The following is a 26,340-nucleotide window of genomic DNA, read 5'->3' on the forward strand; positions in this document are numbered from 1 at the left end:
AATTAAAAATTGTATTTCAAATCTGAATTTTAATAATTAATTCTACAACCCACAAAAGGGTGCACATGCCCGTGAATATCTTTGCTAGCGGCCTGCCATGCGCCTACCTTTTCTGTAATCTACAATTCATGTGATGATAATTCCCTAACGGATCAACAAAAATGCTGCTGAAATGTTATATTAATACACTGTTCTTAATTTTGTCAAAGTGCTTTCAAACAGTTGGGGAGGGAGAGTAGAATACTGCCTTCAAAGATAGTTAAAATGTTCACATTATCCTCTAACCTTTTCCTATAAACCCAAAAGAATTTACCAGCTCAGTTAGTTGACACCTAAAGCATAGGGAAGTGAGATACAGAACTGGGGTGGAAGAAGCTGACAGTCACAGGCCAAAAAACATAGGACACTACATAAAAACAGGTTTTATATAGGTCCAATTCAGTTCTACAAGGTCTTTCCCTAGGTATCACTTAGAGATTGCCAAGTCAAATCTGTAATGCTTTTGGCCAAACACTGCTGCAGGTACAATACTGAACTAAAAGTCAGACTGAATTCCAGGTGTAAAACTTTGCAAATGAAATCAATTACAAAAGAGACTTCACCTACCATATAATAATTATAAGGGGCTATGTTTTCTGAAAGGACAAATATGCTGAGTCACAGAGTACACACACACACACACACACACACACACACAGACACCCAGGGAGGCTTCACAGTTCCTTGGGTGTCACTCCGGTTACCCAGGTGTCCTCTGACTAGAGGTCAACTATGACCTACCACGCAAGACCTTCTCTGCCTGCTTTAATCTGCAGCCAAACCTCCAGAATTGGTCCAAAACTGATAATGCCTGCAGAATGACCACGAGGGCTCTAGAACTTGCCAAGTTATTATACCACAAAAACAGCTAGTGACATTCAAAAGGATTAATTCATACCCACGCAAAACAAACAGTGTCAAGATAAAGGTGTCATTTCCAGCATCTTTCAATGTCAGGACTTTTAGGCAAATACATTTAAGGCATTTTGTCTGAGCTCTAAACTAAAAATAAATTAACCACCAACCTTTCAGTTAGCAGCTGAGCACTTAACCATTGTGACACCAGAGCTCACTGCATAAGGATAAGTTATATTTAATGGAATGTTTACAATGTATCAGGAATGAGGCCAAGCATTTCATAAGCGTGCTCTCCTTTTAACCATTTAATCCTCAAAAAAGTCTCATAAAATAGGTTTTACCCATTTTACCAATGTGGAAACAGAGGCACAGAGAAGTTAATACATTCTCCAAAAAAAAATCACAAGGAAAAAGGTGGGATTCAAACCCAGGTCTCTGAGACTCCAAACCGAAGTCCCAATGTACTTCCAACTAGTGTATGACAGAAATGTGGCGTCAACAGTTTGCACTCACAGAAACGGTTAAAGGCTTGACTACTAGCCAAAAGGCTGGCAGTTCAAACTCACCTAAAGGTGCCTCAGAAGACAGGCCTGGTGATCTGCTTTCTGAAAGGCCACGGCCTGGGAAACCCTATGGAGCAGGTCTACTCTGCACACGTGGCGTCACCATGAGTCAGAATCAACTCAACAGCAGTAACAACAGCATTAACCAAAAGGCAGACAGTTCAAACCCACCCAGAGGTGCCTCTGAAGAAGGCCCCGACAAGCCGCTTCCGAGAAGTCATGGCCACGAACACTCTGCTCTGTACCACACGGGCTCACCGTGAGTGAGAATCGACTTGACGGCACTGGAACTGGACACCTGCAGACTAAGCTTCATTTTTATTGCAAGCTTAGGTCACTAACAAGGATCAAACCCCAAACTGCAATTCCAGCTGCGTGCCAAGTGGCCTGAAGGCAGGTCTCACTAAATCAAGGTATTCCGGTAATCGGCAAGCTAAAAATGAGGGGAAAAAGAGAAGGGACACCGATCATCTTCTGCCAACACTATTTGATGGCTTCCCATCTCAGAGTAAAAGCCAATGATCCTATAATTGTGCTTGAAAAAGTAACTGGCACACAGGAGGCCCTCAATACATATCTGTTGAATGAACAGATGAATTCTCAGAGCCAGCATAACCTTTATTTCTGCTTCTGATACAAAGATGCATATGTTCCCCAGAAAATAAACTACCATGACAGTAAATAAACAAATAGAAAATTTGTCTTTAGGAGAATCACTGAGCTCTGAGTTCAGGTAAGATAACAAAAAGGACTCAAGTGTACCCTAAACAGAGCCAGACACACGTAAGGCTGCATCCTTCTGTTAGATCTGAAGAAGATTCAAGAGAACTTTAAATATATGTGCTAAAGGTGATTTAGTCTGTTTCATGTACGGATCTTGGCCAAAGGCAGAGAATACCAAAAAGATGTTTACCTGCATTTTACTGACTATACAAAGGCATTCGACTGTGTAGATCATAACAACTTATGGGTAACACTGCAAAGAATGGGAATTCCAGGACACTTAATTGTGCTCATGCAGAACCTGTACACAGGCCAACATAAGCAGTCAATTCCAATAGTGGATGTTGTCTGGCTTAAAATCCAGAAAGGTACGCGTCAGGGTTGTATCCTTTCACCATACTTACTGCATCTGTATGTTGAACAATCTGAGAAACTGGACTACATGAAAAAGAATGCACCATCAGGATTAGAGGAAGACTCATTAACAACCTGCAATATACAGATGACACAACATTACTTGCTGGAAGAGAAAAGAACTTGAAGCACTTTTGATGAAGATCAAAGACTACAGCCTTCCATATGGATTACACCTCAAAATAAAGAAAACAAAATCCTCACAACTAGAGCAATAAGCAACACCATGATAATGGAGAAAATATGGAAGTTTTCAAGGATTTCACTTTACTTGGTTCCACAATCAATGCCCATGGAAGCAAGAGTCAGGAAATCAAACGACGTATTACACTGGGCAAATCTGCTGCAAAAGACCTCTTTAAAGTGTTAAAAAGCAAAGATGTCACCTTGAGGACAAAGATGCACCCAACCCAAGCCATGGTATTTTCAATTGCCTCACATGTGAAAGCTAGACAATGGATAAGGAAGACCAAAGAAGAATTTATGCATTTGAATTATGCTGTTGGCAAAGAATACTGAATACACCGCTGACTGCCAGAAGAATAAACAATTCTGTCTCAGATGAAGTACAGCCAGAATGCTCCCTAGAATCGAGAATGGCAAGACTACAATTCTCATACTTTGGACATGTTACCAAGAGGGACCAGTTCCTGGAGAAGGACATCAAGCTTACTAAAGTAGAGGGTCAACGAAAAAGGGGAAGACTCTCAATGAGATGGACTGACATGGTGGTTGCAACAATGGGCCTAAACGTATCAACAATTGTAAGCATGGTACAGGACCAGGCAGTGTTTAATTCTGTTATACATGGGGTCTCTAAAAGTCAAAACCAACTCAAAAACACCTAGCACCACCACCTATGGATTAATATTTGTAATGAAAAAAAGCAGTAGGCTGGAAGGCAATACTTGAGTACTTGTTCAATTGTGTCCTTAATTTATTTTCTCTAAGTTTCTCTTTGTTTCCTCATCTGCAAAATGGGGAGGTTACACTACATCATTTCTAAGGTCCTTTTTAGCTCTGACATTCTATTATCAAAGGACCCCTGGTGGTGCAGTGCTTACACACTCGGCTGCTAACCAAAAGATAAGGCAGTGTGCTTCAGTAAAGATCACACAGCCTTGGAAACCCTATGGGCAGTTCTACTCTGTCCTATAGAGTCTCTATGAGTTGGAATTGACTGGAGAACCACACGCAACTTAATTTACAAAACAATTTAGAGAATAATCATTTACATTACAAAAAGAATCCTGATTTTTTAACACAATTTACTGGAAAATCAGAAACCGCCAAGACTCGAAAGAACCTCCCTCAAGGGCCTTTTCCATTTGGAGAACTGTACAATTCACCCAGTGGTCAATTTCTCTATCCTTCCATAACCCAAATCTTCCAAAGGCACAAGTATTTAATCTAGAATATTCAGACAGGGATCTAGTTTCTGTCCAAACACTTCTAGACAGATTAGTTTGGACAGATTAGTTTCCACCAATCTCTCCGAATGATATCACATGATTCTGATCACTCGCCTATCTAAGTCCCCTTTCCCTGTTCATGTCTCCCTTAAAATGTGACACCCAGAACTGAATAAAATAATTCTGACAGCCTGATTAGATCATTAATGATTTTTGATGTCTGATTATATGATTGACGATTATTTCAGACTACAATTGTATGTTCTGTTATTGCTGAAGATAAAAACCAACCATATAGGGTCACTGTAACTGTTAAACGAGGGGAAGGTAAAGTCTTATCACAAGGCTTGGCACATAGCAATTAATCAATGGTATTTGCTCTTGCTCTTTATAATAATAAGTTACAGTAATATTTCATTAGTATTAGAGTCTTCTCTCTCCAATCAAGCTATAAACTCTAGTTCTCTATTACACTGACGGTTTGCCTTACACATTATCAACTGTTTTTCTCCCAAAGTCAGGGCTGGGGAGAGAAATGAAGTGTTGAGGCTCGATTTAAAATGAAGGTCAATCAGAAATCAAGATAGAGAAACTGAAATTAAGATTTAAATCAATGCAAACAGGATAAGATTTATTTAAAGTGTTAATTTACAGTCAAGTTACTAAAACATACGGATTTCATGTCAAACAATCCCACTTTACACAATCAAGGAGCACTAAACAACAGCCACCCTTCAATCAATGTAAAGAGGTAGCGAAGGTAAGCATCCCGGAGACATGCTGAGGAAGCTCAGAGGTTACCGAACGGGAGTTGAAGAGATTGAGTTCTGGAATCTCTAGCTATTAAGCCACCAGGTACCTCCCTGGCACATCTGTAAATGTAAGGCAGGACAGTACCTATCTACTTTAGGGGCTTGCAGGAATTAAATGGTAACGGATATGAAATGCCTCTCACATAGAAGTGCTCAAAAACTGAATGATGTTGCCCCTGCAATACCACTCACAGAAGTTCCCTGAAAAAGCAAATTCACCTAAACAGTGTTGCTAAAACACAGACCTTTAGTAGCCACTGCTGACGTCCATCAGCAGCTTACAGTGTTCTTGCATATTTTAATTATCTATTTTCTATATAATCATTCATTTTAGCATAGATTTTAAGACTAATGTAAAACATTAAACACTAATTTTGATATTTACCAAACGCTTTGCCGTTGAGTCGCTTCTGACTTACAGCAACCCCACAGGACAGAATAGACCTGCCCCATAGGGTTTCCAAGGAGCGGCTGGTAGATTCGAACTGCTGACCTTTTGGTTAGCAGCCAAGCTCTCGAGCAAATTATGTTGATACTCACACAAAGGATGATGAAATAAAGGAACAAACAAAACTGTGCTTGTTATACCTTCAAGTGATCTCCATATAGACCTGCGTTGCCCACAAGGAAAGACAAGGCAGCCACATGTGGCCATTTAAGCCCTGAAATATGGCGAGTACCAATTAAGGTGTGCTGTGAGTGTAAAATACACACCAGGCTGTTTAGTAACAAAAAAAAAAAAAAGCTAACAAGCTCATTAACAGTTTTTTAACTGATTACATGCTGAAATGGTAATATTTTGGAAATATTAGGTTAAATAAAATGTATTACTAATATTAATTTTACCTGTTTACCTTTTTTAATGAGACAACTAGAAAAGTTTAAATTACATATGTAGCTCATATTATATTTCTACTGGACATCACTGACACAGATGATACTGAAAAATCCGCCTCTTGAAAATAAAGCTCAGGACAAGATCGAAATTACAGCAAAAACTCTTCCCCAAGCAAAATTTTAAAAACTACCTTTGCTCATAACTCTTCAATTCTAGTCACCTGAAAAGCTTTTATCAATACGCAGTGAATTGAAAAGATTTGCTCTATTGTCCACAAACTGGCCAAATTTACTTAGATAACAAAGCCAAACGACTGACCTCCAGCAAGGGAGCTGTCCACTATACAAAGAGAGAGAGCCTTACCCTAGGTGTCTAGAGTATCCGAAAGCGGACAACTCTTGAATTAGCAAATTAGCCCCAGTACTGGGACTTTGACTCTGGTCCCCAAAGCACACCTGGCATGCTCAGAAGCCTAGGAGGAAACGGGTTGGGGATTTAAATGAGAGCCACACGTCTGATCTTCTCTACGTAATACAAATGAAACTTGCCTCAGGTCTCCTCAGCTACCAAATTTCTAGGCAGAACACCCAGAAGCCAGTAGCCCTTTTACAGAGATCAACAAAAAATGCCAAGGATTTGAAGGCTGTATTGTAGTTCTTACAGGATGTTCTTGCTAAAGAGGACACAGTATGAAAATAATAAAGCAGGAGGAGAGCAGAAGCAAAACCTAAGGGAAAAAAAATGAAACTCAGAAGCAGCACCCTCTGATCCCTTTCTACTCAAAATGTAGTCCACCAGCACAACTGGTGTCAACCCTGACCCCAGGAGTCAGAATCTGCATTTCAGTAGTATCCTCAAGTGACTGCACAGTAACATCTGAGCTCTGCTAACACACAAGAAGATCCAGGGACACCTGGATCTTTAAATTCTTACAGTTTCTTATGGTTGCTGACTGCAAAAACACGACCTTGTACATTTATACGGCATGCAACGGATATTCTGCCCGCTAAATAAATTCTCAGAAAAGCCAAGAGGATTCCATACTTGCTTAAAGGATGGTCAAGAATCTGTGGCTCAGGTACCAGATGAGCTAAGGAAGTTACCAGTTACTGAAAGCTGTGGACACGTGTGCCTCAAGCCCACGCATATTGGTACAGAGCTGGCGACCACTCTAGGTTAAATAAGATGGGCAGAAACCATCCATACCAAAAAATTATTAACTTAGGGGCTCAGACAAAAGAAAAGGTTTTGGGTTTTGATGAAAATAGGAAGAAAAGAACTTTATTTGTTCAATGAATTGAATGCATTAACAAAAATAATTTTTTACAATTGTAAGCTAGAGGACTTTAGCTGTTTTAAACTATACCAAAGTTCTTCTTTATGAGAAAAGTGCTACTACGTAAAGGATCATTAATTTTTCTCCTCTTTATTTACTGTCTTTTCCATTAGTATTCACACATGCTGTTATTTCCACCATTTTTAAACCTCTCTTGATTCCCGATCTCGTGGAACAGCTCAGCCAATTGGTCTAATATACTGTTTTTCAGGGCTTCTGTTCTACCTCCTCGTTCACTGCATAATGCCTGGGGCCTTAAAACGTGCAAGCTGCCATCTGAACTATGACAATAGGTCTCCATTCCCCTGAAGTGGCAGGGGAAGGAGAGTCAGGAACCAGAAGAGAAAATGTTGCCACCACGAACATCCGCATCCTCTGCCATGAGATCAGAAGAACTGGATGGTGCCCGGCTACAATTACTGAACATTTTGATCTAAGACTCTATAGACAAATCCTGAGCAAAAGAGGGGGTAAAATGGAAAAGAATTTCAAATTCTCAATGGAATCCAGATCTTCCGGAGTCATTAAGGCTGGATGAACACCTGAAATTACTGCCCTGAGATAACCTTTAAACCTTAAATCTCAAATCAGAACTTTCCCCAGGAGTCTGCTCTGAACCAAACAATACTTAAGCTTAGTTATTAAAGTATGCCTTCCTTGAGCTTTGTGCTCTCTCAAAGTAGCAACAGCATCTCAAAAGGCTGGATGAGAAGTTTAGGGGGCAGCGACTTTACATGAATGATGATAGAATAATTTGGAAAAGCACAGCGAAAATGGTTACACAACTTGAAGGATGTAAGCAATGTCACTGAATTATACATGTGGAATTCATATGAAATCCCGTATTCTTTGCTGTGCATATTTTCACCAAAATAAATAAACCACTCTTGACTCCATTTTTCCCTTCAGCTACTATCCCATTTCTCTCCTCCTTTTTATAGAAAAGCCCTCAAAATATTTGTTCACATTTGATGTCTCTGTTCTCTACACTCTCTCTTCAATCCTCAATTTTTAGTCCCTACTTCTTCACCAATATTGCTGTTGTCAAAGTCACTAATAACCCGTCTAATGCTAAATCCCTAGGCCAATTCTCGACTCTCATTTTACTTGACCACTAGGGAGCATCTGACACCACTGATCACTCATCCTCCTTGACAGTTTCTTCACCAAGACACCGCACTCTCCTGATTTTCCTCCTGCCTCATTAGCTGCTTGTTCTCAGTATCCTTTATTGGTTCCTCCTCATCTCCCCAACCTCAGCAGCCCAAGTGCTCAGTCCTCAATGTCTTTTCATTTCTAACGAAACCCATTCCCTTGTGGATTTCATCCAGTCTCATGGCTTTGAATGTCACTCATATGCTGACAACTCCCAAATGTTTATCTCCAGCCAGCCTCTCCTCTGAAGTCCAGACTAATATATCCAACTGCCTACTAGACATCTCCACTCAGATAAAGAATGGACATCTCCAAATCTGAGCGCCTACTCTTTCCTCAAAAATCAGCTTCTCCCTATCACAGTTAATGCAACTCCATCCTTCAAGTTACACAGGCCCAAAACCCTGCAAGTCACCTATGACTTCTCTCACTCACACCCAATATCCAGTCAATCATTGTCTTTTCCATGCTACCACTGAAACATACCATTCTGGTCCAAGCCACCACCATCAATCAACTTCTTCTTCCCATTGCCATCAAGTCAATTCCAACTGATAACGACCCCGTAGGACAGAAGAGAACTGCCCCATATGGTTTCCAAGGCTGTAAATCTTTACAGAAGCTGACTGCCACATCTTTCCCCCATGGACCAGTAACCATCTAGGTTACCGCAACAGTCCCCTAACTGGCTTCCCTTTTTTTGCCCTTCCCAACTACAGTCTATTGTCATGACATACAACATCACTGTGTCCTCTATAAAACATAAGTCAGATCATGTCATATTAAAACTCTCTAATTTGCTTCTCTACTCACTCTAAGTACAAGTCAAAGCCCTTGCAATGGCATACAGGCCCTATAGAAACTGATGCTGGTGTCTGCTCACTCTACTGTGGTCATGATGGCCTTGCAGTTGCTGGCAAGAGGAGATATGTCTCTGCCTCAAGGCTTCACAGTTGCTGCCCCCTCTTCCTGGAGCTCTCTTCGCCCAAAAGAGCCTTTCCCTTCTTCAGGTCTTTTATTACGTCACCTAAATGAGATCATCCTTGACCCCTGAAAGAGACCCCTTCCTCTCCCAGTGAAGCCAATATCCTATTTGAAAATGCAAGCCCCTCCCCTACTCCCAACCTCCCTCCTCTGCTGCATTTTTCTCCGAAGTACTTAACAACATCAATATACTACAACATACACACTCTCCCCCACAGGTACACACAGTCTGTCTCACGTTACAAGAGCAAGAATTTTCATCTGTTTTCTCGACCACTGTATCCCTAGCACCTAAAATAATGCCTGGTACATAAGAAGCACCCTGTAACTGCTGGATGTTTGAATGAATGAATGATGACAATAGACATATACAGCTGCATATGATCTGTGAGGAGTCTCTAGGTGGCACAAACAGTCATGCACTCAGCCACTAGCAGAAAGGTTGGCAGTTCGAACCCACCCAGAGCTATCTAAAAAGACAGGTTTGGCAATATGATCCCTAAGGTTACAGCCTGAAAAACCTAGAGCAGCTGCACAAGCAGGGTTCCTGTGAATCAGAATCGACTGGAAGGCAACTAACAACAACAACATGATCGGTGAAATTTTATAACTTTGTAGCCTTTTAAAAGGGTCATATTTTAAATACGCCATTTTATAGACATGTTATTGTTAGGTGCCATCTAGTCAATTTCAATTTACAGCAACCCCATGTAACAGAGAACTGCTCTCTGGGGCTTTGTTGGCTGTAATCTTTATGGAAGCAGATCTCCAGTCTTTCTTCCACCAAGCCAGTGGGTGGGTCTGAACCACCAACCTTTTGATTAGCAGCCAACCACTGAACAGTTGCACCACCAGGGCTTCTCTGTAAACACATACATACTCAGATACTGTGCAAAAAGCGAAACTGCTACAATTTGATATTAACTTCATACAAAATCTGAACAAACGTAAAGAAATTTTTCTCTAAACCATGACAGGCTCTAACACATTCCATAGATGCTAGGATTTCTCAAAACCCTGGTGTCATGGATTGAATTACATCCCCCCAAAAATGTGTCTATCAACTTGGTTAGGCCATGATTCCCAATATTGTATGGCTGTCCTCCATTTTGTGACTGTAATTTTTTGCAAAGAGGAGTCACCTCCCTAATTCAAGATAAAGGGGGTTTCGCTGGGGTGTGGCCCGTACCACCTTTTCTCTCTCAAGAGATAAAAGGAAAGAGAAACAAGCAGAGAGTTGGGGACCTCACACCAAGAAAGCAGCACCAGGAGCAGAGCTCATCCTTTGGATCCAGGGTCCCTGCGTCTGACAAGCTCCTCAACCAGGGGAAGATTGAGGACAAGGACCTTCTTCCAGAGCCGACAGAGAGAGAAAGCCTTTCCCTGGAGCCAATGTCCTGAATTTGGACTTGTAACCTACTAGACTGTGAGAAAATAAATTTCTCTTTGTTAAAGCCATCCACTTGTGGTATTTCTGTTATGGCAGCACTAGATGACTAAGGCACCTGGATCTTTAGATGTGCTTCACCACAACACATTTAAAAGATGGGTCCCAAAATGCACACCTTACCCACAAGCAGGTGAAGGTAGACAGATCATTACAATGGACTTAGATTTCTTCAGATGAAAGAGAAATTACGACACAAAGTACAAGGCTCTTAATGTTTTAATGTTGTTTAAGATCTCGGTGTAACCCATTTTCTGTAAACGTCTGGACTCAAGTACGATTTTATTGTGTTACACTTTAGTAATGAACTCACTCAGTGGGTGGACATGGGTGGGTCCTATTGTTATAAACCGCATTTTAAAAGAACTTTTTGGTTAGCAGCCAAGCTGTTACTGTGACACCAGGGCCAAAAGGGGAGGTTAAATGTCAGAATATCTATTCTGTCCACATTACTCTGGAGAGGGTGTAATTAGTTGTTTTATAGCCTGTGGTGTTTAACTCACACATTGAACAAATATTTGCTGAATGACTGCTGTGGTGGTTAAGGTTGTATGTCAACTTGGCTAGGTCACGATTCTCAGTGGTTGAGTAGGTATTATAGAATCATCCTCCATTTTGTGATCTGATGTGAGCGTTCAATCAGCTGAATGGGGAGTTTCCTTGGGGGTGCAGCCTGCATCTAATACACATAGATGTTCTGGCAAAGAGCACTCTCTCTGGATCTTGCTTCTGACTTGTCATCCTCTGACCTCCAGTTCTTGGGACATTTGTCAGAAGCCTGCCATCTGACCCGCCGCTTTGGGGATCTGCCAGCCCCTACAGCCCCATGAGCCAGCGGCCTCCATCACATCTGCCAATTTTGGATTCATCAGCATCCAGCCTGATGCCTGACCCACAGATTTGGGACTTGCTAGCCTCCACATCTACAGTGGATCCAGTGGGTATGTGAACCCATCCTATAGTGATTTCCCATTCCAGAATACATAACTGGAATAGACATACTCAGCAACTGGCAGAACCTCCACATCAGACCCCTGACATGTGGAATAAGGGCTATTATGTCAGCAAAGGCCAAGTGGAAGCCATTAGAACTGCCCCTACCTAGGAAAACAGTAAACCAAAAGCAGTACTGTATTCCTGGAGGGACTGCAGAGATCACTGACACCATCAAGGACTTAAAAAGGATGCAGGGGCGGTAATTCCCATCACACCTCCATTCAACTTGCCTACATGGCCTGTGCAAAAAAAACAGATGTATCTTGGAGAATGACAATGGATTATCGCAAACGTAACCAGGTGGCCACTCCAACTGCAGCTGCGGTTCCAGATGTGGTTTCACTGCCTGAGAAGATTAACACATCTTCTGGTACCTGGTGTGCACCTATTGATCCGGCCAATGGCTTTTTCTCGATTTCGGTTTTGAAGGAACTCCAGCAGTCTGTCTTCAGCTGGCAAGGCCAGCAATACACCTTTACCATCCCACCTCAGAGGTATATCAACTCTCCAGCCCTATGTTATGATTTAGTCCACAAGGACCTTGATCACTTTTCTCTTTCACAAGACATCACACTGGTCCATTACATTAATGACATTATGCTGACTGGACCCAGTAAGGAAGAAAAATCAATGACTCTAGACTTAATGGTAAGACATTTGTGTGCTACAGTGCAGGAAATTAATCCCACAAAAATTCAGGTGCCTTCTACCTCAGTGACATTTCTAGGGGTCCAGTGATGTGAGGCATGTCAAGCTATTCATTCTCAAGTGAAGTATAAGGTGTTACATCCGGGTCCTCCTACAACTAAAAAGAATGCACAACACCTGGTAGGCCTCTTTGATTTTGGATGCAACATATCCCTCATTTGGGTGTGCCACTCCAGCCTATTTATCAAGTACCTTGAAAAGCTGCTAATTTTTGAGTGGGGCCCAGAACAAGAGAAGGCTCTGTAACAGGTTCAGGTTGCCATGCAAGCCACTCTGCCACTTGGGCCATATGATCCAGCTGATACAATGGTCCTGGCATGCCAGTGGCAGAAAGAGATGCTGTTTAGAGCCTTCAGCAAGCCCCATTGGTGAATCACAGTGAAGGCCCTTAGGATTTTGGAGCAAAGCTCTATCATCCTCTGCAGGTAACTATTTTCCTTTAGAGAAACAGCTTTTGGCTTGTTTCTGGGCCTTAATAGAGACTGAACACTAAACTATATGCCAGCAAGCTGCCTGTCATGAACTGGGTATTGTCTGACCCACAGAGTCATAAAGTCTGACGTGCAAAGCAGCACTCCAAATTAAAGTGGTATGTATGAGTTTGGGCCCCAGCAGCACCTGAAGGTAAAATAAGTTATATGAGGGAGAAGTCCAAATGCCCACAGTCCCCACTCCTGTCACATTATGTTCCTCCTCCCAGTCTGCACCTATAGCCTCATGGAAAGTTCCTTACAATCAATTGACTGAGGAAGAGAAAACTCGTGCCTGGTTTTACAGACGGTTTTGCCTGATATGCAGGCACTACTCAAAGTGGACAGCAGCAGTACTGCCACCCTTTTCTGAGACCTCTCTGAAGGACAGTGGTAAAGAGAAATGTGCCCAGTGGGCAAAACTTTGAGCAACACGTTTGTTCCTGTTGCTTGGAAGGAGAGATAGCCAGATGTGAGAATGTATACTGATTCATGGTCTGTGGCTAATGATTTGGCTGGACGGTCAGGGATTTGCAAGGAACATGACTGGAAAATTGGAGACAAGGAGGTATGGGTAAGAGGTGTACGGACAGACCTCTATGAATAGGACAAAGAAGTGAAAATATACAAGTGTCTCATGTGAATGCTCACTAAAGGGTGATCTCAGCAGAGGAGGATTTTAACAAGCGGATAGCATGACGGGTTTTTGGATACTAGCCAGCCTCTTTCACCAACCACTCCAATCACTGCCCAGTGGGCTCATGAACAAAGCAGCCATACGTGGCAGAATGGAAGTTATGCATGGGCTCAGCAACACGGACTTACACTCACAAAGGCTGACCTGGCTACAGCCACTGCTGAATGCCCAACCTGCCAGCAGCAGAGACGAACACCGAGTCCCCGAAATGGCACCACCCCAAGAGGTGATCAGTCAGCAACCTGGTGGCAAGTTGATTACATCGGACCACTTCCACATAGAAATGGCACCGTTTTGTTCTTGCTGGAATAAACACTTACTCTGGATATGGATTTGCATTCCCTCCATGCACCGCTTCTGCCAAAACTACCGTTGTATACTTACAGTATGCCTTATTCATTGACATGGTATCCCACACAACATTACCTCGGATCAAGGGACTCACCTGACAGCAAATGAAGTGTGGCAATGGGCCCGTGCTCATGGAATTCACTGGTCTTGCCTTGTTCCCCATCATCCTGAAGCAGCTGGCTTGACAGAATGATGGAGTGGCCTTCTAAAGGCACAATTACGATGCCAGCTAGGCAGCAATACCTTGCAGGGCTGGGGCAATGTTCTCCAGAAGGCTGCATATGCTCTAAACCAGCATGCAATATATGGTGCTGTTTCTCCCACAGCCAGGATTCATGGGTTCAGGAATCAAGGGGTGGGAATGGCAGTGGCACCACTCACCATTACTCCTAGTGATCCACTTGCAAAATTTTTGCTTCCTGTCTCCACAACCCTAAGATCTGTCTGCGGGCTTAGGGGTCTAAGTTCCAAAGGAAGGGATATTCCCACCTGGAGACACAACACTCATTCCACTGAACTGGAAGTTAAGAATGCCATCTGGCCACTTTGGGCTCTCATGTCTCTCGATCAACAGGCAGTGGAGAGAATTACCATTACTGGCTGGTGTGATTTTTCCTGATTATCAAGGGGAAATAGAATTGATATTACACAATGGAGGGAAAGAAAAGTATGTCAGGAGATGTCTTAGGACATCTCTTAATACTACTATGTCCTGTGATTAAAGTCATTGGAAACTGCTGTTGTTGTTTGGTGCTGTTCAGTCAGATCTGGCTTATACTGACCCTGTGTACAAAAGAACGAAATATTGCCCGGTCATGTGCCATCTTCACAATCATTGTTACGCTTGAGCCCACTGTGGCAACCACTATGTCAATCCATCTCCTTCAGGGTGTTCCTCTCTTTTGCTGGCTCTCTACTTTACCAATCATGATGTACTTCTCCAGTGATTGGTCCCTCCTGATAACATGTCCAAAGTACGTGAGACAGAGTCGCACCATCCTTACTTCTAAGGAGCGTTCTGGCTATATACTCCTTCCAAGACACATTTGCTCTTCTTCTGGCAGTCCATGGTATATTCAATATTCTTCCCCAGCACCATAACCCAAACGCATCAATTCTTCTTTGGTCTTCCTTATTCCTTTTTCAACTTTTGCATGCACAGGAGGCAACTGAAAATACCATGGCTTGAGTGAGGCGTATCTTAATCCCCAAAGTGACATCTTTGCTTTTTAATGCTTTAAAACGGTCTTTTGCAGCAGATTTGCCCAATGTAATGTGTCATTTTTTTGACTCCTACTTTCACAGGCATTGATTATGGATTCATGTAAAATGAAATCTTTGACAACTTCAGTCTTTCTCCATTTATAATGATGTTGTTTACTGGTCCAGTTGTGAGGATTTTTGTTTTCTTTATGTTGAGGTGTAATCCATACTGAAGGCTGTAGTCTTTGATCTTCATCAGTAAGTGCTTCGGGTCCTCTTCAGTTTCAGCAAGCAAGGTTGTATCATCTGCATAACGCAGGCTGTTAAGGAGTCTTCCTCCAATCCTGATGCCCCTTCTTCTTCATATAGTCCAGTTTCTCAGATTATCTGCTCAGCATACAGATTGAAAAAAAAACCCCAGTGCTGTCGAGTTGATTTCGACTCATAGCAACCCTAGAGGACAGAGCAGAACTGCCCCATAGAGCTTCCAAGGAGCACCTGGCAGATTCGAACTGCTACAGATTGAATAGGTATAGTGAAAAGATGCAACCTAGACACGCACCTCCGGATTTTAAACCATGCAGTATCCCCTTGTTCTGTTCCAACAACTGCAGCTTGGTCTATGCACAGGTGTACATTATGAGCACAATTAAGTGCTCTGGAATTCCCATTCTTCACAATGTTATCCATAATTTGTCACAATCTGAACAGTCGAATGTCTTTGCATTGGAATCTACTCCAACCAATGTAAAGTAAAATGGGAGAATTTTCTCAAGGTTTCTCACATGCTACACTCAAGGCTGCTCCTACATGGCTGTCCCTGGAGAAACCTTGGACTTGCCTCACCCAGACTTTTCACTAAAAGATATTTGGGGTCTCCCTGGGTGGCGCAAACAGTTAAGCACTCAACTACTAGCTGAAAGGTTGGTGGTTTGAACTCACCTGGAGCCACCTGGAAGAGAGGCCTGGCAATTTGCTTCTTAAAAGTCACAGCCTTGAAAACACTATGGAGCAGTTCTATTCCACGTACATGGGGTCGCCATGAGACGGAATCGACTCGATGGCAACTGACAACAACCCCCTAGACCTTGCACTAAAAAATATTTGGGAATAAAGAACAAGTCTTTTGTTTTTTGTTCGTTTGTTTTTTGCCACTCCACTGTCGCATTTTAGTTTTCTCTTTCTCTAACCATGGTACAGAAGCACCTCTATTTAAACAGAGTTTTAAAATCAGGCATACTCCTACCAAGATTTATACAACCCAGGCATCTTTCCTAATCAGCTTCACATACATTGAAAATAATGGACCTCTAAGACAGCTCTGCTGGTGTCCTCGGAAAGACCTTAAGCCACTCTGATATTCTACACTACCCACGTGGATACTCATTGTGATGCTAAGCAAATTCAAAGGGAGTTTGACACTATGAAACCATCCAGGGCTTGCAACAAAAAGAAAAAAATTACTACAGCATTTTCACCATCTCTATAACTTCTCCGACAATTCCTGGCCATCGCTTGAATTAATACCAGCCAACAGCAGACTCTGATGCTGCTCCTCCAGCCAGACACTTGAAAGTTTTTCCAATTTATCAAAAGCTTTCCTCCATCTTCCTGAGTGTTGTCAATTGTTCTTTTCAGAATAGTTTCTACTGTCAAATACGTTTTTCTTCTTCACATCATCCTCAATGATTTTATCTCTACTTTCATTTTCATTAATATCTCCTGCCTCCCATACACTCTTGTGGCTTTTGCACTTAGGCGACATGGAGCGGTAAATATGTACATACTCAAAACTTAGCAACGCCCAGTTGGTAAACACAACCTGAGCATGCAGATGGGCAAGGGGAAAATGCCAGCCCAGGGCAGTGAACGTCATCTACCAAAGCCCTGGTGCTCCAGAACTGCGCTAACCAAAACAATAGTCACTATATGAGGCTACTTCATTTTAAACTAATTGAAATTAAATAAAATTTAAAATTCAGTGTCTAAATCTCACAAGCCACATTTCAAGTGTCCAGTAGCCATACGCTGCTACTGAGCACCCTACTAAACGGCGCATATGTAAGGCATTTCTATCACAGCAGAAAGTTCCACTGGACAATGCTGATTTAAAGAATAACTTCACTGATTCTATCGAAGTTTGCAAATCCCAAGTTTTCAGGTACAGGATTTTCAGTATTGACAGATTGTATGACCCAAGAGCCTATGAATGTTCTTGGTAGATACTCTTAGTGGTCAGTGGGCAAGTTTCTTGGTGCCTACCTAAGACAAGGCTGAGCACATGGTAAACAGTTAATCAATATTTGTTGAATGACTGAATGAATAAAAATCACAAAAACATCTGTTTTAGTTCCTGTTCTGATTTACTTACAGACATTAGCTCACCAAAGCAATGAGGTTTTTTCTACACAGGAGATTTATTAACCGAGAGAAGCAAGCATCACCAGGTGGGGTAGGCAGTGCATGGAATCTCTGGAGTCACTAGAAATGGATCTGCAGAACATAAACATTTACCGAAAAGGAACTCTGATATTTAATTGGAAAGTTTCAGACCCAAGAAAACATCTTGCTTCTTCCAACACCCAGTACTGGCAGCTGTTAGAGATGTGAAGGGAAGTCAGGGAGGATGGTCTGGAAGATCACACAGCCTGTTGCCAATTTCTCAGCATTTTTCCAATATAACGTAACTTGAAAAGAATATAATGACAAAATCAGCAATCATCTCATTGCATTGACTGTACTGCTCACTCTCAAGCCTAGATTTCCCCTTCCCTCAGAGTCTTATGACTCAATACACACTGTGCTTATCAAATGACTTTTTGGAAAATAAAAGTTTTTACATCAAAATCCAGAAAAGCATGTAAGTTTTCATGTATGGAGAAAAGCAGTTCCATTGGCCCTTAACCAATAATCTCCTGGAGGCCAAACAAAAGAAGCTACAGCTGCTTCTATTTAAAAATTTCTGCTTCCCTTGTCCACAGACCAAATAGCCATGGGACGAACCAAGCTGCTCCATTTCTATAATTCACTTTTTCTTAGCAAGTGTCTCGGAACAGAAGGCAGAGAAACAGGGAGCAGCTGCCGCCTGATCTTCTTATTAATGCCCTTGCTCATTCCCCATCCTCCTCCTCATTGTTGCAGACTCCTTTGCTCAACAACCTCTTAAGCCCCAGCTCATGGGGAGAAATAACAAGGAAAAGCAGCCTTCCCTGTGTCAATACCTGCTGGTTGTAGAAAAGTCTAGATCATTTCTCTGAGATGATGTAATTAGAAGTTAAATTAGGTAAACCTTATATTCAGTATAAAGTAATAACTAAATTATTAATCTCCTTTATTTTGAATTCCAATCAATTACTTATTTCTATGGTCCTACAGTAATCCCTTTAGACACTACATGTGTTTTTGAAAGAAAAATAAACAATTTCCATCTCCTGAGCCAAACAACAATTCTAGCTCCCACGATTTAAGCCAACAGATACATAAAGCCATGGCTGTTGGTGAGTTTGTCATCCAATTTTCAGATTCAAAGACCCAAAGAATCTAAATATTAGTACCAAAAAGCTCAGTTTCTGCAACAGACAATGCCAACTTTGAGTACATAAAAGCAGACTGGTGGTAAAGAGCATTGGACTACCTCAGTTTAAATCTCAGCTCTGCCTCTTATAAACTGTGGGGTCTTGTGCAAATTACTTAACCTCGACAGCAGTGGGTTGCTCCATACTTCACTTTCCTCACTGAAAGAATGAAGGGCAGTACCGACCTCATGGGGTTGCCATGGGGACCAGAGGAGCTAATCCATGTTACAGCTCACAGTAAGACCTGAATAAATATTCCCGGTAATAATGGCAATGCACCATGCCTGAAAAACATCACTTAAAAGTAAGCACTCTCCAAAACTTAAGACGTAAGATGAAACTTAAAAGGAAAATGCTGTTTGTCAGAAGACCCAGAGCCCACATAAAAACCCTATTAAGAGCCTCAGGCTCAGATCAAAATGTTAATTTTGTCACTTACCCTAGGTCCCCAATTCCAAAGATAAACTTTAAAAAATGTCCACTGACATGTATAAATTATTCTGATTCCTGTGCTTGAGTTGTGCTCAGAGAAAAGGGAGCTTCAAACCTGATGGCCATTCACTCATAGGCAAGCGCGGAGGACTGAGTGGCTTGCCCTGGCTAGGGCGTGACTCTCACATGGAGGAAGAAACTGGTGCTCCCTTGCACCACGTGTGTCCCAGGAGAGAAAATGCCCGAGTGTCAACAAAGTCCGGGCCCATCCTGCACCAACTGGGCTCTTGTTTGTTGACCTTCTGGGCACAGTGAAAAATCTTTACTTAGTATTGCAAACAAGAACCGCAAGGACATGTGCTATTTTTGTATAAATAAAACAGCATATGCAAAGGGTCATTATTAATGTTATGAGTTATACTTCATTTTCCAATGAGATGTGGAGATCTGGTCATTTGGATTTGAGAATAACTTGATAACTACATGTTGCAAATTATCCTTTTTCTTCACTACAAACTGTGACAGTAGTTGCCACTGCCCATGTGGTTATACAACTAACACTGCTAAATTTGAAGCTTTTGAAAAGTATCTTTGAAAGATGGTCCTGGGACTCTGAAACAAAGGAAAGGTCCTAAGGGACACACTCTTTCAAAAAACACTGCCACTCTTCAAACTCTTTCCAGAAAACCTCTGGGTCTGCATAGAATATCACAAATAACACAAGCTACTGAGACACTGACCCTGTGAACAAACGCTCTGAGAATCTCACCTGGATCTTGCACTCCCCTAAAATAAGGCGAGGCGACTTCAACCGTAAAAGAACTCAAGAACTGAGAGGCAATATTCAAATGGAAATACCTTCACTTTTAGCAAAGGGAAGCTAAGGACCCCAGTACTTGGCCCAAATGGTCTGGGAATGACCCCAGTATGTTGAAAACTCTTCCACCAACAGTGATTCAAGGTGAGACCAGAGCCCCAGCTTTCTGTAAGCGTGATGCACATCCTAAAGTATGCGGACTTTGGTCACCAGCTGTCATGAAATGAATTGTATCCCCCCAAAATATCTGTCAGCTTGGCTAGGTCATGATTCTCTTGTATGACTGTATGATTGTAAGACTGTCTACCATTTTATCATCTGATGTAATTTCTCCATGTGTTATAAATCCCATCACCGTGATGTAATAGGATGGATTAGCTGCAGTGAAACTGATGAGGTCTGCAAGATTAGGTAGTGTCATAAGCCAATGTCTTTTGAGACAAAGAAGAGGGAAGTGAGCAGAGACATGGGGACCCCATACCACCAAGAAAGCAGTGCTAGGAGCAGAGCTCGTCCTTTGGACCTGAGGTTCCTGTGCTGAGATGCTCCCAGACCAGGGGAAGACTGTTGCATCACAAGGACCTTCCTCCAGAGCCAACAGAGAGAAAAGCCTTCCCCTGGAGCTGATGCCCTGATTTTGGACTTGTAGCCTACTAGACTGTGAGAGAATATATTTCTCTTTGTTAAAGCCATCCACTTGTGGTATTTCTGTTATAGCAGAACTAGGTGACCAGGACACCAACTGATCGCCGGATTATTTTTCACACACTGCCTAAACCTCAATCATGTCTATATTAAGTTCTAAAAATTACAAAGGATCACCACCCATTCCTCACTTCCTAATCCAACCCAAGCCCAAAGAAATGCTCTTTTTATAATTGCTAGATCACACCATTACCTCAGGTGAGCCTCAAACATGCCAGTCTTGAGGCCAAAGCACACACATTTTATTGTTCACACAGTTTTTGCACCAGTACCAAGGCTGAAATTAACCCATTACTGTCTAGGTATCTTAGCTTGTGAATAATGCATGAAAAATCAATCCAGAGTTTCTTCAGAAAAAGAAAATCACCTCTGAAGTAGTAACGCCTTAGACTCCCCTCCTCCCCCCGCAATATAATGCCAAACTAAATCCTACCCTAATAGTTTCTATTGGGTTGACAAAGAAATACACTAATACCAAGGATTTGGAAAAGCAGCAAGATTTACTAGCCTATAAGAATTGCCAAGGTTTCCCTTCTTTTTTTTTTTAATTTTTATTGCTAGTTATTTAATTAAAAGCAAAACTGAACCTCCTAACAGCAATGTACATAAAGTATTTATTATTCTTTGATCAGAAAAGAACAGTGTCAACAAAACTTTTTAAAAGCCAACACATGTTGAGGTTTGCAAATCAAGCTTCTTGTGCTTGCATTTTCAAAAATGGCATTCGACTGCAGAATTTCACCTGAATAAAGTTATTTTAGCTCTGCAGTTTTATCACTCCCGCATTCTACAGCCAAGATAAGAATGCTGATCATACACAACACAGAGAAATACTCAGAATGTGAAGTTAAGGGTCCATCATTGAATAAATCACGTGTACGCATGTCTACACATGGAACCATAAAATACTAGGGCTAGTGGTTAAGTACTATGACTGCTAACCAAGAGGTCAGCAGTTCGAATCCGCCAGGTGCTCGTTGGAAACTCTATGGGGGCAGTTCTACTCTGTCCTATAGGGTCGCTATGAGTCAGGATTGACTCAACAGTAGTGGGTTTGGTTTTTGGTTTTTTACAAAGCCCTTAAGAAAGAAAACTTCTTCATCCTATAGAGGAAACGTGAGCCACAGACAGTGGTGAAAACTCATCCATTCAGTGGCAAAACCAATAATCCAGATGTCCTAACTACTAGTCCAAATGCTTTCCATTGTACCACTCCGCCGCTTCTGGTACAAAACCGTTTACGTTAACGAACTATCTGACAAGACAAAATACTGTACTTCTGGTATGCTTTGTGGATTGATAAAAGAAAGCTGTGGAAAGATACACAGCAAGTCACTGATATTGGTTGGGAAGCTGTTAATTTATTCTGTATTGTTTACTGGTCTGGTTCAGCATATTGCATTTTTAACTACTGAAAAGGAATCCAGTGACTTTTCAAAAGACAACTTCTAGATTTGTAAATATTCTAAGAAAAGGAAGGATGGGAAAGTATTTCTTCAAAAAGGATAAAAAGTACATTTCCTTTCCTTCAGCAGAGAATATCCTTTCCCTCACATCTCACAAAAAGCCAACCAACGCCTCCCCTTTAAGGTCTACTTCAACCACCAGCTCCTCTCTGAGGACTTCCAAGCCTTTGGGCCAGGGCCTCTCCTTCCTCTGCCATTCTCCGTGGTTACCTAGGCAGAAATCTCTCCCGGAGCACAGACATCCTGCCTTACCTGTCTATTGTGCTTGGCAAGATCCTTCAGGCATACTCAAACGTAATTAATGAATTGAAGTATTTGTTCCCAGAATCTCACTTAGGGTCATCTTCCAGCTCTCCCTCTTTCCTACACCAACACCTGGACCCACTCAAGAGTTATCCTGGGGCGGAAATCCTGGTTCTCATTATCAGGCGAATCAGGTCTTTGGTAAATGACAGTATAAAGCCCACTACACCTCTGCCTATTGGGTGTTTCACCCCCTTTAACACTGAGGTGAATAGCAAAACTAAACATTTATTACTTAAGGTCATCGACAACATTCTAAACTCACGTTCTATGTCAAGTGGTTTTAAAAAAAATCTCAGGACATCATTTGCCAAAACTTACGGCTGAAAACAGCCGATAAATGTAAATGCATGTAAAACAAAATGATTGAAATGTCTTTAAAAACTACATGGAACACTACACCATATAATCTTTCCTTGTCTGTTTGCTCGCCCAATGCCAAGTTTGTTTTTTATTTTCCTTTCTGACAGAGAAACGTGATGGTCCCTAAATACAAGAGCTGACTGGGCAGAGTCGTGAGAATCGGCACGTTCGGTCCTCTTTAATGCTTTCCTGCATTTGATCAGTAAGCAAGAATGAGTTACTTGGACATTTCTTCCGACTCTTGCGCTTTCAAAGCGGGAGGCTGAATTAAAACCCCTAAATCTGAACACCACAAAGTTGGCGCTTCTGGGATCTTAACAAGCACAAAGGAAAAAACGGCAAAAGGAAAACAGTTACCAGAACCTGACGACAGGGCAACCACGATTGGCCCCGGGATCCCGGAGGGCAGGAGGCGAAAAAGCAACACAAACGTCCAGCGGAAGGTGGAAACCCGAGTCCGATCCCACACACCCCCTTCCACCCAGTCAGCCCTGGCCTCGAGCCTCACCGCAGCACTGCTTTCTTCCATCTTCCATCTCCCGCGCCGGCCGCCGCGCCGAAACCGCCGCCGGGGCTGCCGGGCTCCGGGGCCGGGCCCGCGCTCAGGACTCGACTGCCGCCGGCCGGCGCATCGCCACTCTTTGTTGGGCTCCCGGGACTGCCGACGGCTGCGGCTGAGGGGCCCCGCGGCAGCGCCCGGCGCGCACCCTGGCGGAGGCGGCAGAGGCTGCGGAACCCACGCCGCGGCCGCCGGCCCGGCCCCCAGCGGCGTCAAAGCGAAAGCGGCGGGGCCGCGGGGGGCGGGGCCGGAGCCCCGGAGCGGGGGGCGGGGCCGAAGCCCCGGGCGCGGGGGGCGGGGCCGGGCCCCGGATCGGGGGGCGGGGTCGAAGCCCTGGGGGCGCTGCCTTGGCTGCCGGACCCCGCCGCCGCCTTCGCGCGCCACGCGCTCGCGCAGCCTGAGAACGGAAACCTGCCTGTTGCTTTGTCTTCTCCCGTCACAGTTTTGCCACCCTAAGAAAAGTGAGAGGCGCTTGCGACGGTGTTTCCGCTCGGGAAGGGCCGCGTGAGGGAAGCCGCGAGTTGGGAGGTGGGCGGCGGGGAGATGTAAGCGCCGTCCGGCTGGGTCCCGGGACGCGTCGCGGAGCGCCAGGTCGCGCGCTGGCCCGGGACACACGCCCAGGCCTCCCCTCGGGATCCGGGGCAGGGACGGACCGCGCCAAGCGGAGAGTCACTTGGGGTCGTGTTGACTCTCTGAGGGGGCTCCTCGGACGGCCCGCCGCCGGAGCCTTTAGCCGCGGTTGCCCGTCTGTCCATTTATGGACCATTAAGGCGGCACGCACCTGGGGCAGGCAAACAAAAAAAAAAATTTTTTTTGGTTTTTTTTTTTTTTGGTTTGCCTGCCCCCCCAAGTGCGTGCCGCCTTTCGGAAAACAGGCGCTCACGTCCACGCCGCACTCTTCTCTGGGGACTAATGTCATACCGAAAGGGCATTTGAGGGGTAGGTCATTAAAAACTACGTTTTAAGTCAGAAAACCACATGGTGCCTTTTTTATCTTTTCCCCTTTATTACGTGCAGCAGAAGCAGGGGCTGAAAACCAGCCCTCCCCTGGGAAAGAGAAAACCAAAAACCAAGCCCGCTGCCGTGGAGTCGATTGCAACTCATAGTGACCCTAGAAGACAGAGTAGAACTGCCCTACGGGGTTTCCCAGGAGCGGCTGGTAGATTCGAACTGCCCACCCTTTGCTTAGCGGCCATAGCTCTTAACCACTGCACAACCAGAGACGACAGACCTAAAAACTACCCTCTTTCGGCAAAGGGTTTTTCCTATCTGTAAGATCTATTGCAAGTAAAGAGCACTACACCTTAAAATTCAACACCTGTCTGATCTAACCACCTCTAACCAGCTGCTCGATGTTCACTGTATATTTCTATTAGAGCTTTAATGTCACACAGACTAGTCTTGTTTCGTGTGTTCAGTAGAAGATATCCAAATAAAGGAAAACAACTAAATGACCAAGCTTAGAGTTGGGGGTCAAGGTCAGGTGGCTCAAGGAACCAGTCCAGCTGCTCTTCGTCCTCAGCTGTTGGTTGAGTTTAACGTAGGTCCACTGAGTTAGAGCTCAGCCAGGCTGCCGTGAAGCCACAGCAGCCATGTGATCCCCTACTTCTGCTTTGACTGCCCCATCTCCCATCTCAGTGTCAGCCAGTGTCACCCACCAGAGGAGCCAGAATGAGGGAGCGGATGCACTTAAATAAATCCATTCCTACCTGGTTTTTTACCTTTGAAAAATGACTGGTGGTCCATGCTTCCCCTGCCTGAGTAGCAGTATAGGCAGATGTGTAGATTTTAAAGCACCCCAGCTATTTGCATCTAGTTCCCTTTTATAAGTCCTCCTTTTACGGAAGTAACCCATGAAGACCATCTCTGTGTGCTTATTCCCAGTATATTTCTGCCTTCATTGAAATGTAGGGTTTGAAGAATTTCTTAGCAAAAAGTCAGGAGTAGGATGAAGTACAAAATGTAGTTGCTGCCCTGGAACTTGACCACAGGCCTAGTGGCCTTTACCTGGAAAATCAACCAGCAACTAATAAGAAGGTCAGTGATTTGCAGCTGAATCTAACACTGTACTTACTACACCTAAACTTATGGGGAGCCCTGGTGATGCAATGGCATAAGAGCTTGGCTGTTAAACAAAAGGTTAGCAGTTCAAATCCACCAGTCGCTCCTTGGAAACCCCATGGGGCAGCTCTACTCTGTCCTATAGGGTCACAACACAATGGCAACAGGTAGATTGGATGGAAGAGTCCTTGAGTGAGGCAAACGGTTAATGCGAACTGAAAGGTTGGACGTTCATGTCCACTCAGAAGCACTTTAAAAAAAAACGCCTGGTGATCTGTTTTTGTTAGGTGCCTTCGAGTCCATTCCAACTCATAGCAACCCTGTACATAACAACAAAACAGTCCAGTCGGGCACTGTCCTGTGTTTGACCAATCATTACTGTGTCTGAGCCTGTTTTTGCAGCCATTGTGTCAATCCATCTCATTCAGGGTCTACCTCTTTTTCACTGACCCTCTACTTTACGAAGTATGATATCCTTCTCCAGGAACTGGTCCCTCCTGATAATATGTCCGAAGTATGCAAGACGAAGTCTCTCCATTTCGCTTCCAAGGAGCACCCTGGCTGAACTTTTTCCAAGACAGACTTGTTCATTCTCCTGGCAGCCCATGGTATAATCAATATTCTTTGCCAACACCATAATTCAAAGGCATCAATTTTCCTTTGGTCTTCCTTATTCGTTGTCCAGCCTTCATGTGTGATTGAGGCAATTGAAAGTATCATGGCTTGAGTCAGGTGCACTTTAGTCCTCAAAATGACATCTTCGCTTTTCAACCTTTAAAGAGGTCTTTTACAGGAGATTTGCCCAGTGCAATACATTGTTTGGTTTCTTGACTACTGTTTCCATGGGGGAGCCCTCCATGGGCGTTGATTGTGAATACAAATAAAATGAAATCCTTGACATCATTCTTTTCTCTGTTTACAATGATGTTGCTTATTGGTGCAGTTGTGAGGATATTTATTTTCTTTATGTTGAGGTGTAACCCATACTGAAGGCTGTAGTCTTTGATCTTGATCAGTAAGTGCTTCAAGTCCTCTTCACTTTGAGCAGGCAAG

General features: G+C 43.3%; 1 protein-coding gene across 10 annotated transcripts in view; it reads right to left on the reverse strand.

The window, feature by feature from the left end:
• PSD3 (pleckstrin and Sec7 domain containing 3) overlaps positions 1-26,340 on the reverse strand; it is a 696,342-nt gene that overhangs the window by 484,287 nt on the left and 185,715 nt on the right. Inside the window, exon 1 of one of the 10 annotated variants that reach the window (XM_023551050.2) lies at positions 24,936-24,977. The exons of 8 other annotated variants lie outside the window; for them this stretch is intronic. Coding sequence is in view for 1 of the 2 variants with exons in the window: in XM_023551048.2 (XP_023406816.2) it covers positions 23,176-23,196 (21 nt within the window). In the remaining variant the exon portion in view is untranslated. Of the gene's footprint in view, positions 1-23,175; positions 23,283-24,935; positions 24,978-26,340 lie in introns of those variants that run through there. One more of the 10 variants, XM_023551048.2, reaches the window with a different exon arrangement.

Source organism: Loxodonta africana, chromosome 19, assembly GCF_030014295.1.
Source record: "Loxodonta africana isolate mLoxAfr1 chromosome 19, mLoxAfr1.hap2, whole genome shotgun sequence".
Classification (NCBI taxonomy): domain Eukaryota; kingdom Metazoa; phylum Chordata; class Mammalia; order Proboscidea; family Elephantidae; genus Loxodonta; species Loxodonta africana.